The sequence below is a fragment of the Phyllostomus discolor genome, chromosome 3, assembly GCF_004126475.2.
Source record: "Phyllostomus discolor isolate MPI-MPIP mPhyDis1 chromosome 3, mPhyDis1.pri.v3, whole genome shotgun sequence".
Classification (NCBI taxonomy): domain Eukaryota; kingdom Metazoa; phylum Chordata; class Mammalia; order Chiroptera; family Phyllostomidae; genus Phyllostomus; species Phyllostomus discolor.
The window spans coordinates 45,550,593-45,578,108 of NC_040905.2; the positions used below are offsets into that span (position 1 = coordinate 45,550,593).

At 47.6% G+C, this 27,516-nt stretch overlaps 1 protein-coding gene and 1 long non-coding RNA gene across 3 annotated transcripts; one reads left to right on the forward strand and one right to left on the reverse strand.

The window, feature by feature from the left end:
* Nucleotides 1-285: 285 nt before the first annotated feature.
* Nucleotides 286-12,692, reverse strand: ENC1 (ectodermal-neural cortex 1). Of its 2 annotated transcripts, none has more exons than XM_028512120.2 (3): nt 12,258-12,692; nt 6,837-8,640; nt 286-2,839 (listed from the first exon to the last, which is right to left on the reverse strand). In XM_028512120.2, the coding sequence occupies exon 2, from the start codon at nt 8,625-8,627 to the stop codon at nt 6,858-6,860; it is 1,770 nt and encodes a 589-aa protein (XP_028367921.1). In that variant the 5' UTR covers nt 8,628-8,640; nt 12,258-12,692; the 3' UTR covers nt 286-2,839; nt 6,837-6,857. The 2 variants fall into 2 exon arrangements, with proteins under 2 accessions (XP_028367921.1, XP_028367915.1); XM_028512114.2 differs by having other exon boundaries at nt 6,826-8,640.
* Nucleotides 12,693-14,436: 1,744 nt separating this feature from the next.
* Nucleotides 14,437-18,702, forward strand: LOC118499465. The gene is made up of 2 exons (XR_004901949.1): nt 14,437-15,519; nt 18,358-18,702. It is a non-coding gene; the product is annotated as an uncharacterized LOC118499465 (long non-coding RNA).
* The last annotated feature ends 8,814 nt before the right edge of the window (nt 18,703-27,516 follow it).

Genomic DNA, 27,516 nt, shown 5'->3' on the forward strand with positions numbered 1-27,516 from the left:
CCAGCCAGGCCAAAATGCTGTCTTAATATTGCATGGTACATTACTTTTTATATGCTAAACCATGGATAACCCATATTTTGCCTTGCTTAAAGAACTATCCTACAAGATAAAATTTAAAAATTACTTAATGTGCAAAACTGCTTCACTAAAAGTATGTAACTCAATAGTGAAATAAAGGACACTCAGAAAATACTTGAAATAATCCTCCTTTTGATTAAACTAGAAAAAGCACACATTTTCAATGGCTAAAATTATGTGTATTTAACTAAAGATTCACACACACAATGAAGAGAAAATCTCTAATAATTTATTTGACCTTCAGTTTCACATTGTGAAAAAAAAAGTAACAGTTTTACAAACCTCAAAAATGTAGTAGTAGGAAACAAGTACATAAGAACATGAACACTTTACTTCTTCAACTTACACGGAGTTCTGTACGTGAACCACATACTCAATAGCCAAGAGAAGGGTGCTATTCAGCCCCAGGCGCCCTCACGCAGACAGGTGTCAAGCCCGGAGAAAAGGGGGCTGCACAATTACGGCAGAAGTGGAAGGCTGCCCTTTGTTGTTTGTTTCCACAGCAACCCATCCACAGAAAAAGAAGAACCTTCTCCGTCTTACCCCGAGGTTTTTGTATGCGCTGTGCTGTGAATTGTATTCGCTTCAAAGTGTGGGACGTTTCACAGGGTGAGAATGGTCAAGCAGTGAGCCCAAATGCCCACATCAATTCAAAGAGCAGGAGTCCAGAAAGTTCCCTGCAGGCTGGGGGCCCACCCCGACCATGGCTCCCTTGGGCTCACACACAGTAAATAATAGAGGATTCAAGGACAGACCACGACTCTGAAACAGCTGTAGAAAATTCATCCCGCTTTCAGAAGCCATGCAGTGACACACACAGCTCAGCCTATTTGCATCATAAACTACGGAGCTGTAACTGCTACAATATCACGACACCAGGCCACGCCGCCATTGTGCACTTAGACATTTGCATTGCTTAGAACACATCTAGGAGTGAAAGGCTGACTGCTGGAAAGTACTGTGGTTCTTTTATTCCAATGGCACATTTATTTTGGTCCAGCTCTAGCCCACTTATTCATGGGACAGACAGACATGCACAGTCTCTAGTTCTCAGGTGGGAAGAAATGTTATGGGTTTATCTGTCAATGCAAACACACAATGTAAAAGGCGGGTTATCAGTCTCACACCTAATTTTCTAAGCGCAGTAACGAGAGCAACGTCAAGGAAAGCAGTGTGAGAGCAGAGACTCTGGCCTTCCCCAGACGTCTCTGAGGAAGCTCTGATGCGAGTCTAGTAATGAACACCTATCACAGCACATGTTGAGTACACAAGCCCGCAGACTAGCAAAGAATGTATTCACAACCAGTTCCCAACGATCCCCCAACAGCGGCCACTGCTTACGATTCTTTGGTGTGTTGTGGCCCTATGTGTCACTTTTGTGCACCCAAGAGTTCTTATGGAGACTTACCTCCAGGTGAGCACTGAGGTGGACACTGTTGCGATGTTAATGTTGTCATGGGGAACTTGCCACACTTGCTGAGCTGTACAGCAAGGGGATCAACAGGTCCAGGTCAAGCAAATCGGGTGAGTGAATGAACTCATGTCTGTGGTAATTCACTTTTCCCCCTGTTAACTGTGGTTATGGCCAAGCATTCTCACAGGGTAAATAAATAAATAAATAAACAACAAACTTTGGGCTCTGTCTTTACCTGTGCCCTATATACAGAACTATTCCATAGAATCTTCCAGGATTTCAGGATATTACACAAAGAAAAAAACTGCAACACAATTTGGTCCTTTCCACATTTCAGTAGCCGAGACCGAAGGAGGTGAATCAGACGTGAAAGGGCAGAAGGAAGCCCACCCCCACCCCTCGCAGCCCCATGAGCCATCAGCATGACTGCAGCCCCAGAAACCCCATTAAGTTGGTGAGTCTAACAAACGTGCTTTCTCCCCCTCTAGAGTATAATGTGAGTTTCTGTTTTGTAACCCTCCCCTGTCCTCACATTTACAAAACCCCTCCCCTTCCCAACCCACCCTCCAGTTATATTCCACACTGAAACTCCAAAGTTTTCAATTTGTGCAGCAAAGCACATCACAACAGCCACGAAATTGTGCAAAACATACAACCATTCACGCACGTCCATACACGTGAAGACAACTGTGAGCATTGTTTCAGCATGCAGGCATCAAATAATAAATAGCTAAATCTATCACAGATTTCTTAACAGCCAAGGAAAAGTTGGAAGTCACTTATAAATAGAAAAGATCATCTAGCAAACAGCTACCAACAATGTCCCCATTGTCCGGAAGCCTTCCTGGGGGCACAACCCCTCGGAGATTAGCGGAGTCCACTGTCCTCGCTCTGCAGCCAGCACGGCCAGCTTCCCTCCTGGCCCCACCGCCGGGATCTCAGTCTCCAGCAGCAGCTGGTGCGGAGGCTTCAGCTTGCTCCTCAGAGAGAGGTGACAACCATTTCAAATTTTACACATAAATGGTGGAGCCCATGGAAATCAAACGCTGAATGTGCTACAGCAAGGGAAAAGGCGCGGCTTCTCTCTCCCTTTGAGGGGCTGATTAACGCTGACATTAATCCACAATTACAAGACAAGGACTAGATCACGGGTTCATTCATTCATATTTAAACCATGTGCTACTTGCACTGAAAATCCCACCCCTCCCCCACCCCGTCCTTCATGTCCAGTCGGAGCATTTACAAGGTGCGGCCGATGGCACAACCGGAGTCTTGCAACAACTCTTTTTCTCTTCTTCTTTCTCATCATGAAATCTGGCCTCTCCAAGATAGAAATCGCTTCTTGAGCTAAAACAGAGGGACAACATTTTTGTTAATAGTCTCAAAATCTTTAAAAATGATAAAAATAAAACTCAGGACAGAGCGGTCAATATTGCTTCTGAAGATCTCAATCACACCTTCAGGAGGAAGTGTGCGGACCTGGGAAGGGCACGCCCACACACACTCACACGCACTCTCAGATGGCCGAGGCCAAATCCATGGGCTCCAAAGTGGGGTCACATCTCCTTTTCCAAACATCACGTTCTAACTCAAACCTGTGTGGCTAGGTGCTGTGGTCAGTTGCCATCTTCAGCTCCCAACATGCAAAATCCCTCTCCGGGGTGAAACAGAGCCACTTGAGGCAATCACCAGAGAGGGTCAAGAAAGGTTCCTGTGTAAACCTACCTGGGCCCAGGGACCATAAAGGATTCCAGCTTCAACTTATTCACCATATAGATGGCAGACATATTACTCCTCTTACTTAAATGCATCTCTGCTATTCACTACGTCTCGCTTCCCTCCCTAAGACAACGTTCCAGGCCTCAACAGCCCAAGGCTGGAGTTTATTCACCAAGTTCACCAGTCCACACTGGGGGGACAGCAGCTATGGAATGCAGTGTTATTACCTGTAGGACCTACCAACCTCAAGTGTGAATATAAATGCAGGTGCCGTAACCACGAAGCCTGCACTTTTCACGGGAGCTGGCATTTCCTCGCACTACCCACCCTTCCCGTCCGTTTAGGTCTAATCTGACATAGGGGAATTCTGCAGGGGGCCTGTCTTTCAAATGTTGGCCCTCAAGGAGCATATATCCAGCCCAGGTAGGAACCTGCATCCCCATTGCTGCAACTCTGCAAAAAGAACTCAGGAGGGGCCACTCATTATCTGTACTGAATTCTTCTCGCTTGTGTGTGTTTAGAAGTCTGATTCATTTCATTAGTTGCTTCTCTTGGCCTTTCCTAACAGGGATTCCAGCTTTCACGGCATTCCTTAGGCTACGGTGTCATCCCTGTACCCCACCTCCTTGTAACCTACATACCAACATCAGGCCAAAAGAATGTATCTTGTAATAATAAAAAATTTCAGAATGTTGCACACTGGGGAAAAAAAAAACACCAAAAGAAAATAAAAACTCCAAAAAGGAAAGAAACAAAGCAAATCCCAATCTGAGTTCAGTCAGGCTGGGGCCACACAGCTCTGTGAAAATGAAGACTAATCAAAAGTCATTTCCTTTTGGCCCCTCCCACCTGTTGACAAGCAGCAGGAGTCCTGTTAAAATCTCCTTGATGGATGAGCTTGCAGACCAGGGCAAAATTTTTGTTAACACTGTATTCATTCCTTGAGCCCCTCCATTTGGAGAGCAAAGAGGGGAGCAAAGAGATGTCCTAGAAGTTTTTGCAGGTTAGGACTGAGAGCTACACACGGCCTCTTTCCCGCCCCTCCCTCTGGCTTAAGTGTTTTACCACTATCTGTGTGCAGTAAACTTAGGGGATTTAAATCAACATCCTCCCTGTGGGAACTGCAGGAGTGGCTTTGATCAGGCCCACACTGCCTTTTAAGAAGGAGACCCTGGCCCTGTGCAATTTCATTGTTCTGTGCTTGACTCTGGCAGGTAGCACCAAGGGTGGAGAGGATGTTAATTCACACAGAACCTAACACCAATACATTAGCTCCGTTTCCACAGGACCGCACGTGTGTGAGGAGGTTCACATATTTGGGGTAGGACAAATTCAAGTGTTTGCCAATGTACTTTGGGCTGAGAAAGGAGGCACCAAAAATGAAGCATAGAGACAGCAAGAAGATAGTCCAAGAAACAGTCCAAGAAACATTCTCCCACCACACACCAAGCTAACTCCACTGCAAGCTACGGTCTAAAATGAGGAGAGGACACCTAAGGTGATTTAACAGAAAACATATGCCAGGCACTGGGCTAGGTCTTTCGCCTCGTTCTTTGATCCTCCCTCCTTTATCCATTTACCTGAGTCTAATGGGACAGACCTCAGGGAGACCATAATGCAGACCACTCATCTGGCAGGGGAACAGTGTCTAGACAGGGCCAGACTGCAGCCTAGAATCAGAACTGCAATGAACACACAGGGGTTCTCTCTCTGCCTCAACTTCCTTACCTTGTTCCAAGGATGCCCACCACCCTACCAGTGACCATTTGGAAGCACCGCCACCACAGGCAACTTTTATGGCTTTCCTATGCAAATAGAGTCAGTTCTGGAGGAACATCCAACCTAGTGTGCTGTTAATTGATGCTTTACCCTAGGAGGTTCTTTAAACCAGGTTTAGAGGTGAGTCATGCATTCATATCACAAATGAAATAACCACTTTCAGAGCATTTGTTTATTCAGGATTACTGAGTTGCCAGCAAGGCTGCAAAAACCAGTTTGGTGTGGCACGCTGTGAGCCAGTCGCTCCCCAGAGCAGGCTTCCGACTGCTCCCGCGCCTTTGGAGGAGTTTCATTCCGAGGAAACATTATAGTACTAAGAACTCTACTACCTAGAATAGGCTGGAGGAGATAACTGCAGAAATGAAATACACAGAAAGATTAAGTGTGAAAGTGAGGCCAATTTTCATGGTTGTTTTTTCTAAATGAGCTCTGAGAAATGAGGAAAGAAAAGAGAAACAAGTCAAAATCCCACTTTGCTTTGCTTGCGGTAACCCCTAATTTCTTCTGCTTTCCCTGTTGGAAGTTCCCTTCAAAGGTGTGAAACCTACTAGGAATTATACAGCCAAGACTTTCCAAATGAGGAGTTAGTTTTCATTGCAGTTCCTCCAAAGCGGAGTTTCGAGTTTATTATTAGCAATGTAATAAGCCCACGAGCCACGGAAACACAGCAGCACTCCCTGTGTGCCCTGGGCTGCGTTTAGCCATGCGCCCAAGTGAGCGGGGGGCAATCCCCGAAGGCTTCCCCGCAGCAAAGCGGCCATCAGCTTTGTGAACACTGAACTGCGTGGGCCTATTAATTATTTGAGCCAAGAGTATTATACACTCTTAAGTACACAAGACAGCCATTATGCACTCAGATATATGACACAGAAACAGAACTTTTGTTAGCCCTGACAATAGGGTCGGCCTGTCTGATTAACTCTGAAAAGCTGCTGTAAGCGCCGCTGACGTGGCTCAGTGTGTCCACACATCAGACAAACTTACACAACACAGGTGCAACCTTTTATAAGGACAGACCTAAATTTCCTTCTGAAGCTAAGAAATTTGAGAAAAAAAATAAGGTAATAAATAATTTTGGAGAGAATAAACTAGAAATAAATGTGAACATTCAATTTTTTAAAACCATGCTTCATTCCAGAAAGGGCTTGCGGAGGCTAAATTTGACTATCAACAACTATCTCCTGCAGTGACACCCACATGAAGTTCAAGTTTATTAAGTGGCAGTTCAGTATGATGCTCAAGTGCTTATGCTCTGGAGCCAGGCTGGCTGGGTGGCTTTCTTGACCAATTCTTAAGCCTACTAGCTCTGTGACCTTGGGCAACTTAACCTCTGTTTCCATCCATAAAATGCTCTAGTAATAATATCTCACACGGCTGCTGTGAGATATTATTACCTGAAACCACCCATGCAAACACACAGCCCAACTCCAGACACACAGTGAGGGCTCCCTAAATACTAGTTGGCATTATTAACATAGGCCAAGGGTTCTCAACCTGGTATACAGTAGAATCACTGGAAAACTTTCTCAAAATGCCAATTCCTGGGCCCCACCCAGGGGGAATGAAACCAAGTCTCTGGGCTGGGCAGTTATTGCAAAGCTTTTGGAGATTTGAGGCTCAGGTAAAGGCTGAGAACCACTGGCTCATGTACGTCATAGTTGGGGACAGGGTACAGTTGTGATCAGCACAAAAGTTCCAGGGTGCAAGTTCTTTCATCCTTGTAGTTTGTGTAGTATTTCTATAGGATAAGCTGTACGGGCCATGCCTCGCTCCACCCACAAATTTACACAGCTGGCTTAATTACACACACGCTTACAGCTAAACTGACTCCTTACCTCGTCCTCACCTTCTGTGGGATGCACTGCATTTAAGATGGCAGATGCTTCCAGGTGCTGACGAACGCAGTGGGTATCAGCGAGTACGGGACCGTGGTTATGCTGTTCCACGCATCCAGCGTCGGGTCGTAGCAGTCCAGAGTTTTGCACCGCTGAATGCCAAAGTAGCCTCCCACCACGTAGAGTTTGTTTCCGGAGGCCACAGCGTGACAGCTCATGCGCTTGGCTGTCACGTCTCCCACCTTGGTCCACTGGTAAGTCTCACTGTTGAACTTATAAGCGGAGCAGGCGGAGAACTCGGTGTCTCCCCCCATAATAAAAATCTGGTTACCCAGCACCGCGGCTGCCGTGTAACGCCAGGGCTGGGGACAGGTGGCCGGTACTGTCCACCTGTTTTCACATTGATCGTAACACTGAACCTTGGGGAGCTTGTCATGACTGACGCTGGTACCTCCGAAAGCAAACAGCTTAAGTTTGGCACTCACCACGGCGGCATTGCTCACGCCTTCTCGGAGTGGGGCCACCATTGTCCATTTGTTGGTTGTGGGGTCGTAATGTTCCACTTGCTTTAGAGAGACTGACGGGGAGGCTGGGAGGCAGCCGGTTGCGGCCGTGTGCCCCCCGACCACATACAGGCAGTGCTTCAGTTCAGCTGAGCCATGGCCAAACCTGGCCACCAGCATGGGGGCGGCTTTGGACCATTCCTCATGCAGGGTATCATAAACCCAGACATCTTTGGAGACTCCGTTTTCAGAGCCCCGGCCCCCGGTGATGTACACTTTGCAGCCAATGGCGCACGCACTGAACTCTTTTCTCGGACTGGGGATGTCGGCCTTGGGAATGATTTCTTTGGCCTTCTGGTCTACCAGATACAGTTTGTCACACATGAAAGTCTGCCCTCCCAAAAGGAAGAGGGCGTGGCCTGTTTTCCGAGGGCGGGCACAGAGACTGGTTACCACACCATCGTTCTGCAGGATTTTCAGCTTGCACCTGATGGCCTCTTCCACAATCTCCTTGCTCTTCCTCTGCTTGGTGATGAGTTCCTCCATGGCCACATTCTCCATGAGATAGATGGCTGGCAGGAGAGCCAGCCTCACCGTCTGCAACAGCTCTGGGAGGTAGCAGTAGCGCTTCTTCAGGTCATAGCTGATCCAGTTAATTGCAGACTCGTACACGAGCCTTTCATCTTCTGTCTCCAGCTCTTCGCTGGACAAGAGCTGCACTACCATGTCCTGGGGCAGCTGGAGGAAATCTTCATTCTTCCTGATGGTTTGGAAATTGCTGAGACACATCCTCCAGGAGAGTTCGTACAGCTTGGTGCACTGGTGTGCATCGGACAGCAGCAGCATGCCCAGGCAGTTGGTGGGGTGCAGGTTCTTCTCCAGGAATTCTGCACAGGCATCCCGGATGTCTTGAAACTCCAGCATGTCGCCGGCTTCCAGGAGCGATTCTGCGTTTTCTTCATTGATGATGACCCGGGAGGAGTACGCATAGTCAAGCAGCAGCTCCAAGACTTCGGGGTGGATGGAGTTGTCGAAGTTGACTTCGCTGTCCTGGCTCTCTTTCAGGCCGCCGCTGAACATGGCCTCAAAGTAGCGGCTGCAGGCAGCCAGCACTGCCCGGTGACAAGGGAAGGTCCTGTTTCCGGCATGGAGAAGGACGTCAGTGAAGAGGCGCTGCTGGCGTAGAAGGTTCAGGTGAGTGAGGACACTGTCAGCATAGGAAGACTTGTGGAATAGGTAGATGTTAATGGAGCCACTGCTGGCTCTGGACTTGCGGTTCTCGTGCACACTGACTGACATTTTGTTTCCACTCCTGAAACAAAAACAAAACACAAAACACAAAAACAAAAACAAAAACCATTGAGCAGGGTGCTACTGATGTGTGAGACAGCAGAACAAAGCAGCAATCCTTTAGGACAGAGAAAACAGAACATTTTTCTGTCGGCTCTGCTGCCTACTGTTCTGAATAATGGACGGCCGTTCCTGTACAAAGTCAGAGACAACTACCTACCTATAAGGAGAGGCATTCGTGGTCACACTGTTTGAGCTATTTGAACTATATACACTGTTAAAAAAAAAGAAGTCGCTGCTTGAAAAAGCAGGTTCGTCTTGGAAAACCTGACTGCCAACTTTCAGGATATTGAAGTCCTGGAGAATGTGTGTCAGCACAAGCCAGGAGGAGCGAGGCATCCCTCTCCCAGCTCCCTGTGCTTGTCCAGCTGATTCGCTGCGGGCCGCTGAGAATGCCAGGCCTCCAGCTCTCATAACGCCAGGACAGGCACCAGCTTTAATGCCCTATGCAACATAAAGCCGTGTGTAAAACAAATACCTACTAATTAATTCCATTAAGAATTCCTTTGGTAAGATCTGGCCTCCCCACAATATACAACAAATGGGAAATGTTAACATTAAAATCACAGGCTTAGGCAACTTCTCCAATGACAGGACCCTTATTTAAATGGTACAGCTCGTTTTTAACCAGACAGCCCTACCACGACAGAGTGCTAGAAGAGGCCCAACAGCAACATGACTCCGTGGACCCGCAGGTCCAGGTGGAAACACGGAGCAGATCCCGACCACCATCGCCACCCAGCTTTCCTGCTGGACGGATTCCACAGCGAGGACCTGGCCACACAAAAGGGAGACTATCTGGAGTGGCACGCTCACGACTGCTGTTTTTCTGCTCTTCCTACTTTTACCAATTCTTGGAAAAACAGGTGCAAGAACAAAGAATCTACCCGCCCCTCTCTTCTGATTAGATGCTACATCACAAGGACCATTCTTGTGTCCCTGCTAATGCTGGTCTGCACAGAGGGAGTTCAAGGTGCAAACGTTACTGTATCTAAATCAAAAAATATACACACGTGTGTGTGTGTGTGTGTGTGTGTGTTTTGCCAGTCATCATTAATTGAGGGCCATCCTAGAATCCATTTGCTGACCAAAGTGGTTTTTTCCTCAGTATATAAATTGACATTGAATCTAATGCTATCTTTGGCTTTCCTCAGTAAGTAAATTGTAGCCTAAAGACATAGGAAATCCCTACCATATATCTTCAAAAATTGAAAAACATGCAAAAAAAAAGAGAAAAAAATACCTCTCTTTTACTTCAAAGGAATAAAGGCTTCAAGCACCTGCCTGTCAGAGGATTCCTAAGCTGTTTATCCCAGAGAAAACTGGGTGGTTACAGTATCCATTCCGAACTCAGAACAGTCGTCCTTGTAGCACAGCTGAAACAGATGGCCTGCTTGTTTCCTTCCACCATTCAGATATTTATTTTTAATTTATATCTCAGGAATGGTTGATAAATGCAAATGAGTAACTTACCACAGGTTCACAGGCTAGATACTAGATGGCACTTCCCGAACCAGCTGTGGCATAGAAAACAAAAGCAGGCACCTAACTTGCTTTTACCACACAGGCTACATCCCACTAGGTGATGCAACTTGTTTTCCTTTAGTTTGGAATGTAGCTTTTCCTTATGAGTAAACACCAGTTAGTGGAAGAAAACAAGCAACAAAGTCACAGGCTCTGGTGTTACAAAGACTTTACAAACATCCATTAGTCTCTTAGCTATAACAAATGGTGAGGAGCCAAGCCTCACCCCCACCTCAAGCTAAGCCTCTACAAGTCTAGTCCTTTCCTTTTTTCTTTTTTTTTTTTTTTGTAACGGGTGCTCAATGCTATGAAGAACAACAGGTATGATCTTATGTGAATACACTAGGTTTCCAATGTGTTAAAACCTATATTAGCATCACTGATACTTTAGTTGTCCTTTGAATTAGTAGATTTTATCTGAAGCACTTGGAGGAAGATTTTACTCGGAACCTCAAAAGATAGTTAAAATACTTACAAAAATTCCAAATAAGTAGCTACACCTTTTTTTTAAAGCTGATGTTTCCAAAACAACCTCAAAAGCCGCCTCTTTTCAGGCTAAAAGCAAAGGCAGCTCTTGCTTTAGAATGAGGGACGCGCACAAGGTGCACACACAGCACTGTAAGCACACTGAGCAGGAATCCCAGGATCCCAGAACACAGTTTCCCTGAGCACTAGATACCGGGTGGTGTCAAATGCCACTTTCAACCAGACCTATACTTACGAAAACTTGAAGACCTTAGGTTCTAGGACCCGCATCTCTGTGCATCCTGCACTGATGTGCCTGCATTTTCCAGGTTGGCCCACAAAGCCAACAGGAAGAACCTAGCCTGCCCTCTTGGATGACATCCAGATGGAGAAGCATGTCACAGTCAAAAGTCAACATTCTTGCAGCAATATTTGATGAAAATAAAAGATGTACTGGACGACCCATGGGAAAAGTTGCTTTCTGGTTTAGAATTATGCAAACATCAAACTATCAGCAGAAATCATTTCTATAGTCACTAAGCACACCTTCAACATAAAATGAATCATCCTTCTGGCATTTTTAAGCCCCCAGAGGAGTATCTGCATGCCAAGTAAGTGTCCAAAAAATGCACACATATACTTAACCTGCATCTACAAAGAAGATGAGAAAAGGGCTGCTATTACCCTGAACATCAAAAGGGCTTCTACTCACAGTAACTTCAGTTCCCTTAAAGCTCCCTTACCCAGGCTCTCTCCCTCCAACTCTGTGTGTCCCAGTCACATCTCTTTAGGTTTTTCACCTGATCTCCACGAAATCAAAGGAGAAGCTATGCAGATTTTCTGGGGCATTTTGCGTTATTGGTAACAATGGAACAACACTATAAAGATCTTGTTAACAAGAAAGGCAATTCACCATGCAGTCCCCTAAAACACTTGCAACGCTCTGTAACATGCTGGCCGAGCCTTTCAGGGTGACACCAAATTACAAATCGAAAAAATTCAATGGCTCATTTGCACCCCGCCCAGCAATTTTTGTCCTTCAAAACTAATAATGTTACACGAAAGGCCAAATACTGTACTTGCATGAGAAGAAACTAATTTTTCAGGAAAAAAAAAATCCGGTTTTCATTCATTTCCTACAGACGTTCCGCAAGGGCGAACGCGCCCTCACGAGGGATGTCCGCGCGTGTTCGCTGTGCCTAGTAGGGCGCAACGAAGGCCAACCCCCCACCCCTGCGTCGGCCCTCCCTGGAGACTGCTAAGTATGAGGCAGCGGGAAATCCAGCCCCCAGGGAAGCAGTCCTTTCTGCGGAAGGAGCAGAGTCATCGCACCCGGGACCTGTTCCTCGATCCCCCAGCAGCTCGCCGAGAGGAGGCCCCTCCCGCGATGCCCGGCTCCTAGCTTTCCGTGGAGGGCAGCGAACACTGAGGTCCCCGCCTCAACAACTGTTCCCCACCTCCGCCTAAATCGGACCTCCGGAGCCCGGGGCACAGGCATACTCTCTGGCGAACACACCCCTGCAGGCCAAGCGTGCCCTGAAACCTGCGGCGCCCGCCCGCAACAGGTCCGGGACAGTGGGGGAAACTTACAGTAGTGGCGACTGGCCTCAGTGCACAGCTAGCTGAGTTCTTGCCTGGGTTACCCCGCGGGGAGGCGACGGCGGATGTCTCAGTCCTTGCAACCGGTAGCGACTGCCGGGGCGAAAAGGGTGCTCATGAGGCGCAGGCCGTGCAAAGGACCGTGCCCGGGGCGCTGGCTCGGCCGGCTACAGCTGGCGGTTCGCCTCAGCCTCACGAGCCCCACACGGCAGACTCCGTCCGCGACCGGACCGGCGGAGAGTCTCCCGGAGCGAGTCTCGGGAGGCGATAGCGAGCCTGCGGCTACAGGCGCCGCGGAAGGAGGCGGGCTGTGTGTACACTCGGGGGAGGGAGCTAGAAAGCACTCTGCCCGCCGGCGGCCGCCTGGCGTCTGGACTGGGTCTCCGCACCGCCACCGCCGCGCCGCCTCTCTGGCTGCCGGAGCAGTCTGCGCCCGGCCGCGGTGCGCCGGGCTATAAGTGGGGCGGTGCGTCGGGGAGGGGAGGAGGGGAGGAGAAAGGGTGCTTACGCCGAGAGTGACACCAGGAGAGGGAGGGAGGAAGAGAAGGAGAGAGCTGGAGAATGAGCGTTTGTTGGGGGAGTTAACAGAAAGAGGAAGCAGGGGAGGGGGCTGTGGAGACAAAGCGGACGCGCTATCTCTGCCATTAGCGAGCAGCTGCAACCCTTGGGGACTGAGAGTGAAACAAGTTTTCCCAGGTCGGAGTGTCTGAGCCGCTCTGACCCAGCCAGTTTAATGGATAGCCCCGGAGTCGAGGGACTTTAGGCAGGGGAGTGCAGCCCTGAGCTGTGCACCCCGCACTGCTTGAACCCACGTGCCCTGAGCGCGCACAGCCCTCGGGCTGGGTGGGACACCTGGAGGGGAGGACAGAGCCGAGAGAAGGGGCCCAAGTTTGGACACTCCGGGGACACTGCAGGTTGGGCAAAGCCGGGCCGTAGACCTTCAGGTTGGCAGGAAGGACACACAGACACACAGACCCAAGCCCCAGGCGTTTTCCGATGCCCAGCCTCCCTTGCCCTGGTGGGTGCGGCGGCCACCGCCGGACTCTGCACCACGCCGCGGGGAGCCCCGGGCGGGCGCTGTCCGCCGGGCGCGCCCACGTGCTTCGCAGCCAATCGCTGAGGCTGCTTGATTCAAAGCGAACTGCTCTCAAAGGAGCCGCTACGCCGCCCCTTCTTGCCAGCGATCAAGCCTTAATCACCCTCTCAGAAGGGACCCTTCCTGTCTTTTATCGCCCAGTTGTGCTAGTTTGGAGTTCAGCAAAGAAACGGCCCGGCACGCACAGGTCTGCAGCGCAGCGTGCCAACAGGAAAAAAGGCGATTCGAAAAATAAGCAGGCGTGTCGATCGCTATTTACGAAACCCGTTCTCGAGCTTTGTACTTGTCTTTCCACTGGGAGCAAAAACATCTGTTGTTTTTGTTTTGTTTGTTTGTTTTGTTAGGATTTGGAATTAAATCCATGAATGAACTGTAGAGAGTACGGTCTAGCCCACTAGTTTTACAAGTCAGGCAACTGAGGCCCGGGCGACTGAATTGCCCAACTCGAGATAACACGGCCAGGTAGCCGCGGCCCCGCCCTGCGGCTCTGGGATCCCCGCGCCCTGTCTCCCAGCTTTCTTTCAAAGACGAGTCGCAGAAACGATTTGTACAGGCCGCGGAGGCGCCGCCTGGCGCTCCCAGAGTCCGGAGACCGCTGAAACCAAAGCTGCCGGTTCTTGATTGCAATCCCGCTTTTCTTCACCCGCGGCTTCTCCGCGCTGAGAAATCTCGCTCCTCGCAAACAAAGAAAGATAGTGCCCTCTGAAGTCCTTTGTTAGCATTAAGTCGTCAGCCTCACCACGAGCCTTTACCAATCTGTTTCGTATTTTAAATTCCTATGTAGAGTCTCAGCTTGAGACGGCTTCGGCTTCGCAAAGCCAGAGGCGGCTGGATCAGTTCGCCGTAAGAATCATGGGTGGCGGCTGTGGAGCGCTGGGAGCAGACCCTGCTCCTGACGGACCGTGGGCAGAATCTGGGGAGACCAAAGGGACGCGCTGCGGGCACCAGAGATAGGTGCTGAAAAAATGGGAGGTGGGCGTGTGCTGCTGTCGCACGTGTCTTTTAAAAGTGCGCCTCTGCGGTCTGTCACAAGGTTTGGGGGAGACTGAAGGGGGGGGGTGGCTTCTGGCCGCCCAGTAAAAGTGCTTTGCCTCTCTGTCTAGGTGGTAGGTCAAAAGCAAGCAGGCGGGGTTTGAAGGCCAAAAGTTAATGTCTTCCTTTGGGAGGAAATATTCTGTTTAATTTAAGAGATTAACACGTTCTCTCAGAAAGCAGTGTTTCCTTCTACTACTGTCACTTAATCAAATTTACCCAGAACTCCACCTAGATGAGCCTGCCCAGCATAAAACCTGAACCCAGCTCAGTTGGCCGGGTGTGGGTTTTGTCAGAGGAGGCCACTGAGCTAGTCCGTGCTGCATCTTCACCACCTGGAAACTGCAGTGCCCTCAACCCAGGGGCAGCAATGTCTACGCCTCTTCGAAAACAGCTATGCCGAGAGGGAGGGATGCACCGAGGCCGTTTTCCTGTGTCTGCTCTATCTACTGGCTGCTCCCTTTCCGTGCTTCCAGAGAGGAGAAGGGAAGAATGTCGTAGCCTGGAAAATCTTGAAATGTATTCAGTGGCCATACACATTTGCTTCATCTGCCTCCGGGAGATAATCGACATGAGGCAGGGAAAAGAAATGAGCTGTATCGATAGGTTACAAAACTGAAAAACATTTTCCTGCTGAAAGACACGGGAACTAAACTTGCTTTCGGGGGAAACTGTGCTGCCAGTGACCTCCCCCAACCCGTGCACCAGTCCCTTCGAACCCAGGAGTGGGAAGTTCTCAGCCTGTGTGCAGGTTCTAATGTTTATTTCACAGCTGAAAGTGATGTGCAATTTAGCATCATTTAGCAATGTGCATTTATGATCACAGCAACACAAACTGTGTTACTTCTCCAACATTTCGAGGCTGGTTCTAAAGGTAATTCTTGTCGCTTCACTCAAAGGAAGAAAAAACTGAGCAAGTCTTCTATCTGTGCAGGAAAAACCCTCTGGACAGGCCTGTGGTCAAACTGGACGGCCGTCGACATAGCAAGTATCTGAGTCACCGGCAACTCAGGAAACGCTGCAGACGTCCGTGTTCGGTGGCCACCACCTCACGCAAGATGTCAGGCCGGTCCTGCGTGCTCCTGGGAGCTGGTCTTCGGCTCTGCTTTGTGACACCAAACCAAGGTCTCATTTTTAATGCTATTAAGGAGCTGTGCCCATGGCTTTGGCCTTGTTATCTCCCTTAACAACGTTACTTTGTTAGGCTGCAAAATAAGCAGCATGGGGTTAAATGTATTAGCTGGCTTCAAACCTAATTTATCTTCATTCCTTCCTAATTTACACTCGGGCTGAATTAATGAGAATGATTTAATTAACACGGTGCGACCACGGTACCAGGACAGACAGTGGGCTAAGCAGCTGCCATCCTGCCTCCCCAGGTCCCCTGAAGCCCCACTCGAATTTCAGACATGCCCCCCGCCAGTCTTCCAGAAGGGTCCTCTTTGTTCTTCGATCCATGTCCTGGGTCTGCGCGAAGAAGATGCACGGCCTCCCCTCCTTGTGTTATTTGTGAGATGAGCTTCAAGGCTGTGGCCTTGGAGTCAGTGCAGCAGAGGGGCCAGCGGCCACCAGAGATCCGTGTTCTCCCTCCCTGGTGGTCAGATTCCCGCTGGGAAGTGACACCCGGCCAGAGGTGACGACCCCCTGGCTGCACTTGCGTCCTGGGGGCAACAGCCGTGGAAGGAAAGGGAGAAAAGCAGGACGGGCAGAGGGAGGCACTAGGCTGGAACCAGTCTCATCCAAGCGGGGTGCACTGCAGATCGTCCCCAGGGAAGGCGAGGCCAGGTTTCTGGGTGGCATTCCCTGGTTCCGAACGCAGACTGCCCAGGACAGGGAAGAGGCCTTGGTCAAGGCGACAGGCTTCCAGGGGCAGTTCTAAAGAAGGCGGGCAGCTGTCGTCTCCTGCCAGGACCCCAAAGCTGGGGGAAGAAGCCCTTCATTCCACAGGAACACAGAACTGGGGGGCTCAGTGAGGCACCCACTTCAACACCCCACCCCCACCCCAGCTGGGAAACTGAGACCCCAGCTCCTATCGGCATCCCCCTTTCAAAAAGAGGGACGTGTATATACACATACATTTAAAGACAAGGATAAGGAAAAAGGTAATCGATACAAAAAGCTCCCAGCGTTGGATATGTTACTTATTTTTGTTTCCAAGATGAACAAGAGCTTAACTGATAGTCAGTTTTCTAAATTTTAGTTTGCCACCTTCTGCATTTATGCCTTTTCAACTGAACTTGTATTAAATATCTGTTATGATAAACTTTGAGAGTATTTTTTAAAAAAAGATTTTATTTATTTTTAGAGAGAGGGGAAGGGAAGGAGAAATGGAGGTAGAAAAACATCAATGTGTGGTTGCCTCTAATGTGCCCCCAGATGGGAACCTGGCCTGCAACCCAGGCATGTGCCCTGACTGGGAATCAAACCAGTGACCCTTTGGTTCACAGGCCCCTGCTCAATCCACTGAGCTATACCAGCCCAGGTGAGAGCATTCTTAAAATTGTATCCAAATTGGCTTGGTCAGATTTAAATTTTTCAATTACTTCCTACATTCATTATATGTATGTTATTAATTAAATTGATGATATGACCTAAATTTTAATTTTTCACTGCTGAAATAGTATACAGTGGACTTTTCCATTATGACTTTTAATAGCATGTGTAGTGTGAAAGTGTATTTGTGTCCTTCCATTGCTAAGCTCCTCCATTCAGGGCTGTTAGAACTGGTAAATCCATTCTTCCTGTGAGACTCTGACACCTCATACAGCCCCAAGCCACAGTGCAAGGGGCGGACAGTTCCTTGGCTGCCTGCGGAACTGCAGAGGGACACGCTGTGTCACTTTTCCTTGGTGACTACTTACCCTATCAAGTCTGGCCATCAGTAAATCAAACAGTCTAGGCTGCTCACGTCACTTCCCACTTCCGCCTCAGAGTCCCTGGAGGCAAGGACCTTCCCAGACTGCTGAAAGTTACAGATTGCAGAGTCAGGACTTTAAAGCGGCACTGACCACGTTTTCTCTGATTACAGAAGCGATGCATGGTGCAGATCTGGGGTACACAAAAATGTAAAAGAAAAAATTAACCATAAGCCCACCACTTGGAGAAAAGGACATTAGCATTTAAATTCTAGTCTTTCTGTGGCTACACAGTATTTTTATTTTTGGCATATAAGTGCTTAAGGGCAGAGTCTCTAGAACCAAGCCAGAATTCCTGCTTTCACCTTTACTAGCAGGGTGTTTGGGAGCAGGTATTGCAATATCTTGGTGCCTTAGTTTCCTGGTTTTTAATAGGAGACCATGGCAGTACAAGGCTCAGAGGGCCGCCTGGCGTGTTATGTGAACTAGTGTAAGTACAGCACACAGAGGAGTGCCTGGCTCATGGGAAGTTCTGTATAATGTTTGCTTTTGTGATTCCTTAGTAAGCTCTTTAAGGAGAATGGTCCTATAAACCCCCATAACTATTTCCTAGTAACTCTCCTAAATAAAAGTGACTTGAATCCTTTTCAAAAATCCTATTCCCAGGCCTGAGGGGTGTGGCTCAGTGGGTTGGATGTCATCCCACAAACTGCGAGGTTGCTGGTTCGATTCCCCGTCAGGGCACATGCCTGGGTTGTAGGCCCAGTCCCTGGTTGGGGGTGTGTGAGAGGCAACTGATTGATATTTTGCTTACACATTCACATCTATGTTTCTCTCCCTCTTTTCTCCTTCCCTTCCCCTCACTCTAAAAATAAAAATTAAAATAATTTAAAAAATGAAACAATAATTAAAAAGTTCCCATTCCCATACCTGCCCAGGAGCACTTCCTGCCTTGAGTGACTTTACACTCTTGGAGTGTGCACTCGAGACTCCATTCCTCCTGCACACCCAGGAACCCGAGAGCTCGTGCAGTCGCAGCTCAGATCCACGGGATTTGCCTTTGTCTCCCTCCATCTCTCATTGACACTGTCTTCACGTGTTGTCTTAGGGCCTTCGGTCTTCAGCTGATGGTGGAGAAAGGACTCTACTCTCCAATGAAGAAGTTGCACTTGAGACAGAAGGCCGCCGGCCCAGACAGAGCACACATGGAACTCAGGCCCGACCGGCCCTGCCCTGCTGTCTTGTGGGGCGCACTTGGTGGGAGCTCACGTCTCTCAGGGTCACACCAGGCCTCGTGGGGTTTGGCCTTCTGCAGCCCAGGGGCATCTTAAAGCATCCCTCCCCTATTTTCCATACTCTTTTGAGTGCCTGGAGGCTCCTGGATCTAAACTCTTAATTTGTTCTAAGTAATTACATTAGAGAATTGACCGTTGTTCAGAGCAGTGAAAATGAAGGTTTTGTTTGGCCTGTATGCTTTGCTTCCAGGGCGTGATGCCAAGTCCTGGAGCACGTCTGGGCATGAAGAAGGGACCAGAAGAAGGGACCTTTGTGGTCCAGGAGCTTGTACCTTTCAATGAATATTAAAAGGATTTTATGGCACTCTGCAAGCACAGACTTTACTCGCTGCATGCACTTCAGCTCTGACGGGGGTCTGCAAGCTGCAAATTAATGTTACCAGAAGGAAGGAAGAGTGAAAAAGGAGAGAGGGATGCTGATGTGTGTGTGTTTTTTTCAAGTTTCCAGGACCGTGCCTCCTCATCGTGGTGAAAATGCAGCGTGAGCAGGGATAACTCCCATACAAAGCATTCACCAATTTCCCTTACTTTTCATGAGTAACTCTAGAAAATACTCACTGTAAGATCCCAAATAAAGTCAGAAGACTCGCTATTCCTTTATCTGAGGATATGTGGGGAGCTTAAGAGGAAAGAGTAACATTTAAAAAATTATGTTTATTTAAATAGGCATAAATCAGTTTTTATATCCATAAGTGTCTGATAAGTTGTGGTTTAGATTCACTATGCCGATCACTTGATCATTTATGCAGCAAATGGTTCTTTATCAGTGTCGTATTAATACTCGGTGCTGGGTTATTCCCCAGCTCCACTGGGGTTTTTCCAGCCTTTCATGGAGACTTTACAATGTGCAGGCTTGGCTCGCCATCAGCATACATGTATTTGCATTTTGAATGTGTCTCCTTCCAACTCTGAAACCATGGAAAGAAGTCATATATAAGGAAACTTGAGAGGAATGAGGAGAAAAAGAACATAAACACAGGCAGAAAAAAAAGCTCCATGTCTGTCACCCTTACCAGACTGTTGGTCTAGGAGACAGCCAGGAGAAGGCAGGCCGCTGGCAGTGTGAAACGGGCTTCGTCAATTGCGGCTTTTCACCCAAGGACCACAAATGTAGCCATTGTTGCCTTATTAAAAACCGGCCTGCTGAAAGGCCAAGTGGCTAACAACACACTGGCCAAGAAGGGGAAAGGCAAACCCCACAGGCAGAAGTAGGGGGCGAGCATCGACATTGGGCCCTCCCTCCTCTTCGCAAACACTTCAGTTGTGCGGCCCTGCGAGGGCACATCCCAGGGTTCTCCAACACTCCTGATGCCCGAAACCCACGGGAGCACCCAGTTACACTCTAGTTTTTCAGACAGTGGTTTTCCGGGCAGATCCTTGATCAATTTCATCAGGATGTATTTTTCTGTGTCTCACTTATTTCAAAATTTCATGCACTACTTTGCGTAACTTAAAAAATATAAAACATTTGTCATCTCAATATCGTTTGTATATGTCCTGCTACAGACAAAAGGTTTTCTTGTTAGTTTCGTTCTGTTTTTTTTTTTTTCCTTGCTGGTCACTAAAGAATGGAACTGCCATCCTCAACAAAGCCAGAAATGGGACACAGGAGCACAGGACAGAGATGCAAGGGTTACACCCACCACAGTGCAGAATGTGGGTGGAGCAACAGTGCCCTCCTGTGGCTACAACAAGAACCAGTTACTGAAGAATCGGACAAAAAGCAAGATGATTTAAGTCCTAGAGATCTACCGTACAGCCTAGCCCCAGTTAACAGTACTATAGTGTGTGCTTAAAAATTTGCCATGACAGCGCTGGCTGGTGTGGCTCAGTGGATTGAGTGCTGGCCTGCGAACCAAAAAGTCACCAGTCAGGGCACATGCCTGGGTTGTGGGCCAGGTCCCCACTTGGGGATGTGCGAGAGGCAACAGATCAATGTATCTCTTGCACATAGTAGATGTTTCTCTCCCTTTCTTTCTCCCTCTTTTTCCCCCTCTCTAAAAATAAATAAAATCTTCTTAAAAATTTGCCATGACAGTAGATCACATGCTGTGTTCATATCACAATAATAATAATAATAATAAATAAAGATGGTAGGAAAAAACTTAGAGGTGATGGATATGTCCATGGCATAGATTGTGCTGATGGCCTCACAGAGACACACTTACCCCAAACTCATAAACTGCATGCATGGAATCTTTACAGTTCCTTGTATGTCAATCATACCTCAATAAAGCAGTTTCTTTAAGTAAAGGGTAAAAAATAAATCCAACATATTAAAAAAGTGAACATGGCATGTAAACCCCTGTAAAGTCTTTAGAGCAGTTATAGACCCCTAAAGGTTGTGTCTCAAATGAGCAATGTCAAGTGTAAAATGTCACATTGTTCCCAGACTGCAACAATGTGATTCGATTCCTGTGTTCCACAGACCAGCCAGCAGAGGGCCCAGCGGGACCACCTGCCTGCACGGCACAGATGGGGCGATCCCGACCGGCCAGTTTAGTCAGTACCTCTGCCTGTTCCGCATACAGTGCTCACATACGTTGTCCTCAAGGGCTGCGGGACAGACGCCCATTTGTCCACCAGGATGGTCCAAGAGCAAAGAAAAACGACTGGAGCCCCTAACATTATTTAGTCTTATCACGTGCTGAGCTCCCCATTTGCCCGTTTCATTTAACCCCCATGGCGACCCTGAAAGACCAAAGGCGTCCTCGCGGGAAGGCAGAACCAAAGTGGTGTTCACCTCACTAGAGTTGGGTGCTAACCACTGACACACACGGCCTCCTCTCTCTCCCTGACTGGGGGGGCCCTGTCTCTCCATCCCCTGGAACACCAGCAGGGGGCACCTGGCACACGTGCAGCGAATTTGCAAGAGGAGGAGGAGAAATGAACTGCCTGGTTTGCTTTGCTTCGTGTGGAGAGGTCTGAGAAAAGTGTGACAAATGAGAAGCCAAGGTTAACTGACTAAAATCAAAATGTTCTTTTAAAATCCATTTTTACTCCTTAACCATAGTTGATTAAAGAAATGTTTTACCAGGTCATTCATTCTGGCACATTATACCCACTAGAGGTTGTTACATCAATTCATAAGCAAAATAATATCTTAATCAAATTGCTCTTTTAAAATTCATCAAGACATAGTTTCTTCACTATGTAATGAAGCACTGTTTCCCCAGCTATGATTAAATTCCAAATACTGAGAGCCGCGCCTCTGCCTACGAAAACGCCTGCAGTCCAAGTGTCTGGGGGGCTCTCTGCGTCCTCCGGGAAGGATTTGGAGAGAAAATACAATGGAAAGTCAAGGATGCATTTAACTTTTGACTATTCAGCAACTGTGACATTGTAGTTTAAAACCCAAGACATGAAGACTACGCTAAAGTTTGAAATCTTTGTACCAGTTGTCCCTCAGTATGCGCAGGGGGTTGGTTCCAGGACCCACTGTGCACACCAGATGGAGGCTCAAGTCCCTTCTATACAACGGCACAGTATTTGCATAGAACCTACACACACCTTCCCAATACTTTAAGTCGTCTCTTACAATGTATCTGCTACATAAACAGTTGTTATACTGTATTGTTTAGGGAATAATGACAAGGAAAAAAGTCTGTGCATGTTCCATTGTTCAGATGTTCATGCACATCGTAGGCCTAACCATAGAGTACATGTTAGCATCAATGTAACATTTCTGATCCACAGTTGGTTGAATGTGCAGATTCAATCAGGGGCTATGGAGGGCAGGCCGTACTGTACGATGGTTTCCAGGTGGGAAAGATGTTGTCAGTGAGTAGGCAGGGCACCTCCTTGAGCATGTTACAGTGTCTTCACCAAAACGGTAAAACCTCAGTCGTCTAGAAGCCATCTTACTAGAATGATGAATAGAACATTTTTCCTGCCCTGAACTGGAGGGAAGATGCTAAAGATAAGGAGCAGGGCACCACTGTCTTTCTTCCTGTCCTCTGTGCTATCTGTGCATTCACTCATGTGCATTAACTACTTTGATTAGTGGTAGAGATTTTAAAAAGTCAACAACAAAAATAATTTTTAAAAAACCCACCACCCACTTAGTATCTATCTCACATGGGTCCGAAGTGCCAGCACAGAGTGGCTCAGCTGAGTACTCTGCTCAGGCCCCGAAAGACCAAAGTCAGCATTTAGCTAGCCCCTCTCTTGTCTAGAGGCTCTGAGGAAGATTCCACAGCCCACCTCATTTCAGGTTGTTGACAGAAGGCAGTTCCTTGAGGTTGTACAACTGTGGTCCCATTTCTTAGACACATGACCCCCTTTGTCTTCAAGCCAACAATGGTGCATCCAATCCTACTCAAGCTTAGAGTGTCCAACTTCCCTTCTGTTGCATCTACCTGATTCCTTCTCCTTCTCCTTCCTTTCTGCTTTTAAGAGCTGGTGCAATGATAGGGAACCAGCTGGACAATACAGGGTAATCTCCCTATGAAAGCCAGCAGATCAACAACCTGGATTATATGTGCAATGTCCACTTTTGCCACATCATATAATATGACCATGGGCATGACATCATAGGGCAGAGAACACGGGGGACACAATTCTGTCTACCACACAAGCTCCCTCCTTACTTATGGAGATAAAATCAACAGTCCTTGGAAATGGGCTGAAGGGACAGTAACGATATTCTTCTACTTTGAAGACAGATGCAAGTGGAGAGAAGTTGTAACCCAGTATCAGGTGACCAGCAATTGTCATTTGTCAGCTAGTGTCATCCTCTGTTTTGTGGGTCTGGTACATAGTTGTGAATTATGAGAACTGGGTCAGAGAAAGAGTGGCCTGAGCTCTAGTCCCAGCTCTGTGGGTTGTCAAAAACAAAACAGGCCGAAAATGGAGTCACTTATGCTAAGTCTCAAATCACCAAACCAACACTTAACTGAATCACAGTTTTGGCTCTTCTAGAGATGGAATCTTAAGCCAGTCCATTAGGAATCGCCTCATCAACACTCGTTAGGACATCTGCCTGACAGGCCCCTGCCGTGTCCCAGAAGAAAGTAAGCTTGCCACCACCAATCCGCTTTTCGCCTTTTGTAATTTCCTTACCCCCCTGCTGCCCCCTCTGTCTTTGACAGTCTTTCATTTTTGTGAAGCTCCTAAGAGCTCTGTGTTATTTGCTGGATTGGATGCTGACCCATTTCAATTCATTTTCACTGAAATAAACTCTTAAAATGTTTACTATGTCTCAGTTTACCTTTTAGCAGGGTCCTTGAGCAGGTCAGTCCACCTCTCGAAGCCTTGGATCCCAAGTTTGTAAAAGGGAGAAACTGAACAAAATACAATATAGAACCAGCATAGAAATGGCTTCATGGACTTCCAGCCAAGATGGAGGCGTAGGTAGACACACTGTGCCTCCTCACACAACCAAAAGAAGGAGAACAATAATTTAGAAACAAAAACAACCAGTACCAACAGAAAATTGAACTGTATGGAAGTCCAACAACCAAGGAGTTAAAGTAGACACATTCATCCAGACCTGTAGAAGGAGAGGAGTCCAGCGGCGGGATGGAGAGGGGTCGCAGCAAAGCTGTGGCTGGCGGACCGGGCGGTCCCACATTCGCACACAGATAAACTGGGAGGGACACCTGGGGAGCGAGACAGACCACGCAACCCAGGGCTCCGGCACGGGAGAAATACGGCCTCTAAACACCAATTGAAAACACCTGTGGGGGTTGAGGATCAACTCCAAGACTCACAGGAGAGTTCGCTGGAGAGATCCAAAGGGTTCTAGAACGTACACAAGCCCACCCACATGGGAATCAGCACCAGAAGGGCCAAGTTTGCTTGTGGGAAGCGGGGGAAGTGACTGAAATTCGGCAGAGAGCGGAGCAAGCAGCACTGCTCCCTCTCAGACCCCTCCCCCACAGACAGTGTCACAACACAGAGTGGGTTGCCCCACCCTGGTGAACACCTAAGACTCCGCCCCTCACTACATAACAGGCACACCAAGCCAAAAAAAAAATGGCTCAGACAAAAGAACAGATGAAAGCTTCAGAGCAAATATAACTAAGCGAGGAAGAGACAGCCAACCTATCAGATGCACAGTTCAAAACACTGGTAATCAGGATGCTCACAGAATTGGTTGAATTTGGTCGCAAATTAGATGAAAAAATGAAGGCTATGCTAAGTGAAATAAAGGAAAATGTACAGGGAACCAATAGTGATGGGAAGGAAACTGGTACTCAAATCAATGGAGTGGACCAGAAGGAAGAAAGAAACATCGAATCAGAAAAGAATGAAGAAACAAGAATTCAAAAACAATGAAGAGAAGCTTGGGAACCTCCAGGACATCTTTAAATGTTCCAACATCCGAATTATAGGGGTGCCAGAAGGGGAAGAGGAAGAGCAACAAGTGGAAAACTTATTTGAACAAATAATAAAGGGGAACTTCCCCAATCTGGCAAAGGAACTAGACTTCCAGGAGTTTAGGAAGCTCAGAGAGTCCCAAAGAAGTTGGACCCAAGGAGGAACACACCAAGGCACATCATAATTACATTAGCCAAAATGAAAGATAAGGAGAGAATCTTAAAAGCAGCAAGACAAAAGGAAACACTTACCTACAAAGGAGTTCCCATCAGACTGTCAACTGATTTCTCAAAAGAGACCTTACAGGCAAGAAGGGGCTGGAAAGACATATTCTGAGTCATGAAAGGCAAGGACCTACATCCAAGATTGCTCTATCCACCAAAGCTTTCATTTAGAATGGAAGGGCAGATCAAGTGCTTCTCAGATAAGGTCAAGTTAAAGGAGTTCATCATCACCAAGCCCTTATTATATGAAATGTTAAAGGGACATATCTAAGAAAAAGAAGATAAAAAACATGTACAGTAAAATGACAGCAAACTCACCATTATTAACAACCACACTAAAACAAACACAAACTAAGCAAACAACTAGAACAGGAAGAGAACCACAGAAATGGAGATCACATGGAGGGTTAGCAACAGGGGAGTGGGAGGGGGAGAGAGGGGGAAAAGGTACAGGAATAAGTAGCATAGATGGTAGGTAGAAAATAGACAGGGGAGAGTAAGAATAGTATGGGAAATGTAGAAGCTAAAGAACTTACATGTATGACCCATGGACATGAACTAAAGGGGGGTAATGTGGGTGGGAAGGGGTGTACGGGGTGGAGGGGAGTGAAGGGAGGGAAATGGGACAACTGTAATAGCATAATCAATAAAATATATTTTAAAAAATTATAAAAAGATATAGCTTCATCTCTTAAAACGATCTAATGTTTGGACCATTTAGAATGATTTTTTCATAAAGTGATACGAGATCCTTAAGCACCACAACAATATGACCATTCACAGAGAACTGTGATTGTTAAGAGTGTTTTATGCTTTGTGATCCCCTAATATCTTGGGCAAGCCAGACGTAACTAGTGGGCCCTGTTTTCCCGATGAGGAACTGAGTCAGAGAGAACGGGAACCTTGCTCAGGGCCACACTGTCGCTAAGTGGTGGTGATGCGGCCTGACCACAGGTCCCATCAGCCTCCAGCAGAGTGTGAAGCTACCTTTGTTTTTTTCCCACTGTATGTCCGGTCCCCAGCCCAGCACGCAGAAGTCATGCAAAAAAGTATTTGTAGAGGGACTACATAAATGGTTTAACCAAGGAATGAACCACTCTTGCAACTATCTCACAAAGACATGTCCCAAGAATGCTCACTACTCTGTACTTGCTAAGACAACAAAGTCTACCAAAGCGTTTTGAATAGATTTTCAACTTGAGTGAAACCCAGATGACTTGCTTTACATTCTCTGGAAAACCCCATCTCCAGAATATTTTGCTTAATCAGAATTTCACTGGATGCCTCATGAAGTAGAACCACGTTCAGAGCCTTGAATTAGAAGACAGTTCCTCGAACCTCCAAACAAGGACCGTCATCAGCACATGATGAATGAAGTTTGCACATGGCTTGGGTCTCCCTGGAAGCGTGGACCATTCCAGTTGTGAGCACACCAGCATGTCTGTGCTTTTCCTCTCAGGAGAAGTGTTAAATTACCCAAAGACCAAGTCACCCAAAGGCGACAATTTATTTCTGCTCCTCGGTGATTAACAGGTCTAAAAATAGTCAGATTTAGGTCATGGGAAAGCAGAGAGTGTCCCCACAGTGGGAAAGTTACCGTCCGAAGTGGGCTGTGAATTCTAAGGGTCAGCACAGCCCTCCTGGCCTGCGTCGGGTAGGTGAGTCTATTCCCCAGCTCTGTGTAAAACTACCCTCATAGCAGAATAACTAGGACTTTTCTAAAAAAGGCTAAGCTTACCTTTTTTTACTTGATCCAATACCTATGTCTGGAAGGAGGAGTCTACCTGGAAATTAAATTAAAGCCCACTTTTATGTCCATAGTTACTACATGTACATGGGTCATCCATAAATAGTAATTAATGCCCGTGTATAGTCACACCAGGAGTGTGTCGAAGCCTCCCAGTCCTGCTGTGAGGCGGATACTGCCACGGCCTCGTCTGTGAGTGAGGAACAGGGGCACCCGTCGCCCCAGTGCCCACGGTCAGTAAGTTACAAACTGCACGCCCAGGCTTCTTGTTCAGAGCCGGTGTTCCTCCTCACTTGCAGGCCTGCTGACCGGGAAGTCCACGGTGCAGCACGCAAGCAGCTCCTGAACGCGGAAGAGCTGTTGCCTTCAGGTGTGTTCTCAGCCAAAGGACAGTGAAACTACAGCAGCTCTCAAGTTGGGAGAGATGCTGCAAAATGTTTTATGTGGAAGGAAGGTTCTTATACTTGGTGGTAATTAAGAAGCTTTGGACACAAACTTAGAAATGCAAGAAATGCAATTTTATTTTTCTAGAATAGAACTCAATTTTTATGAGAAGCCCCTAATCCACCGGTTGGTGGAAAGTTTGCACCCTTTAGCAGGGGTGCCCAACCTTTTGGTGTCTCTGCGCCACACTGGAAGGAGAAGAGTTGTCGCAGGCCACACATTAAATACATTGTGAC

What these genes read in the sequence shown, in the direction of transcription:
- ENC1 (XM_028512120.2), bottom strand. Translation starts at nt 8,627, where the DNA reads ATGTCAGTCAGTGTGCACGAGAACCGCAAGTCCAGAGCCAGCAGTGGC.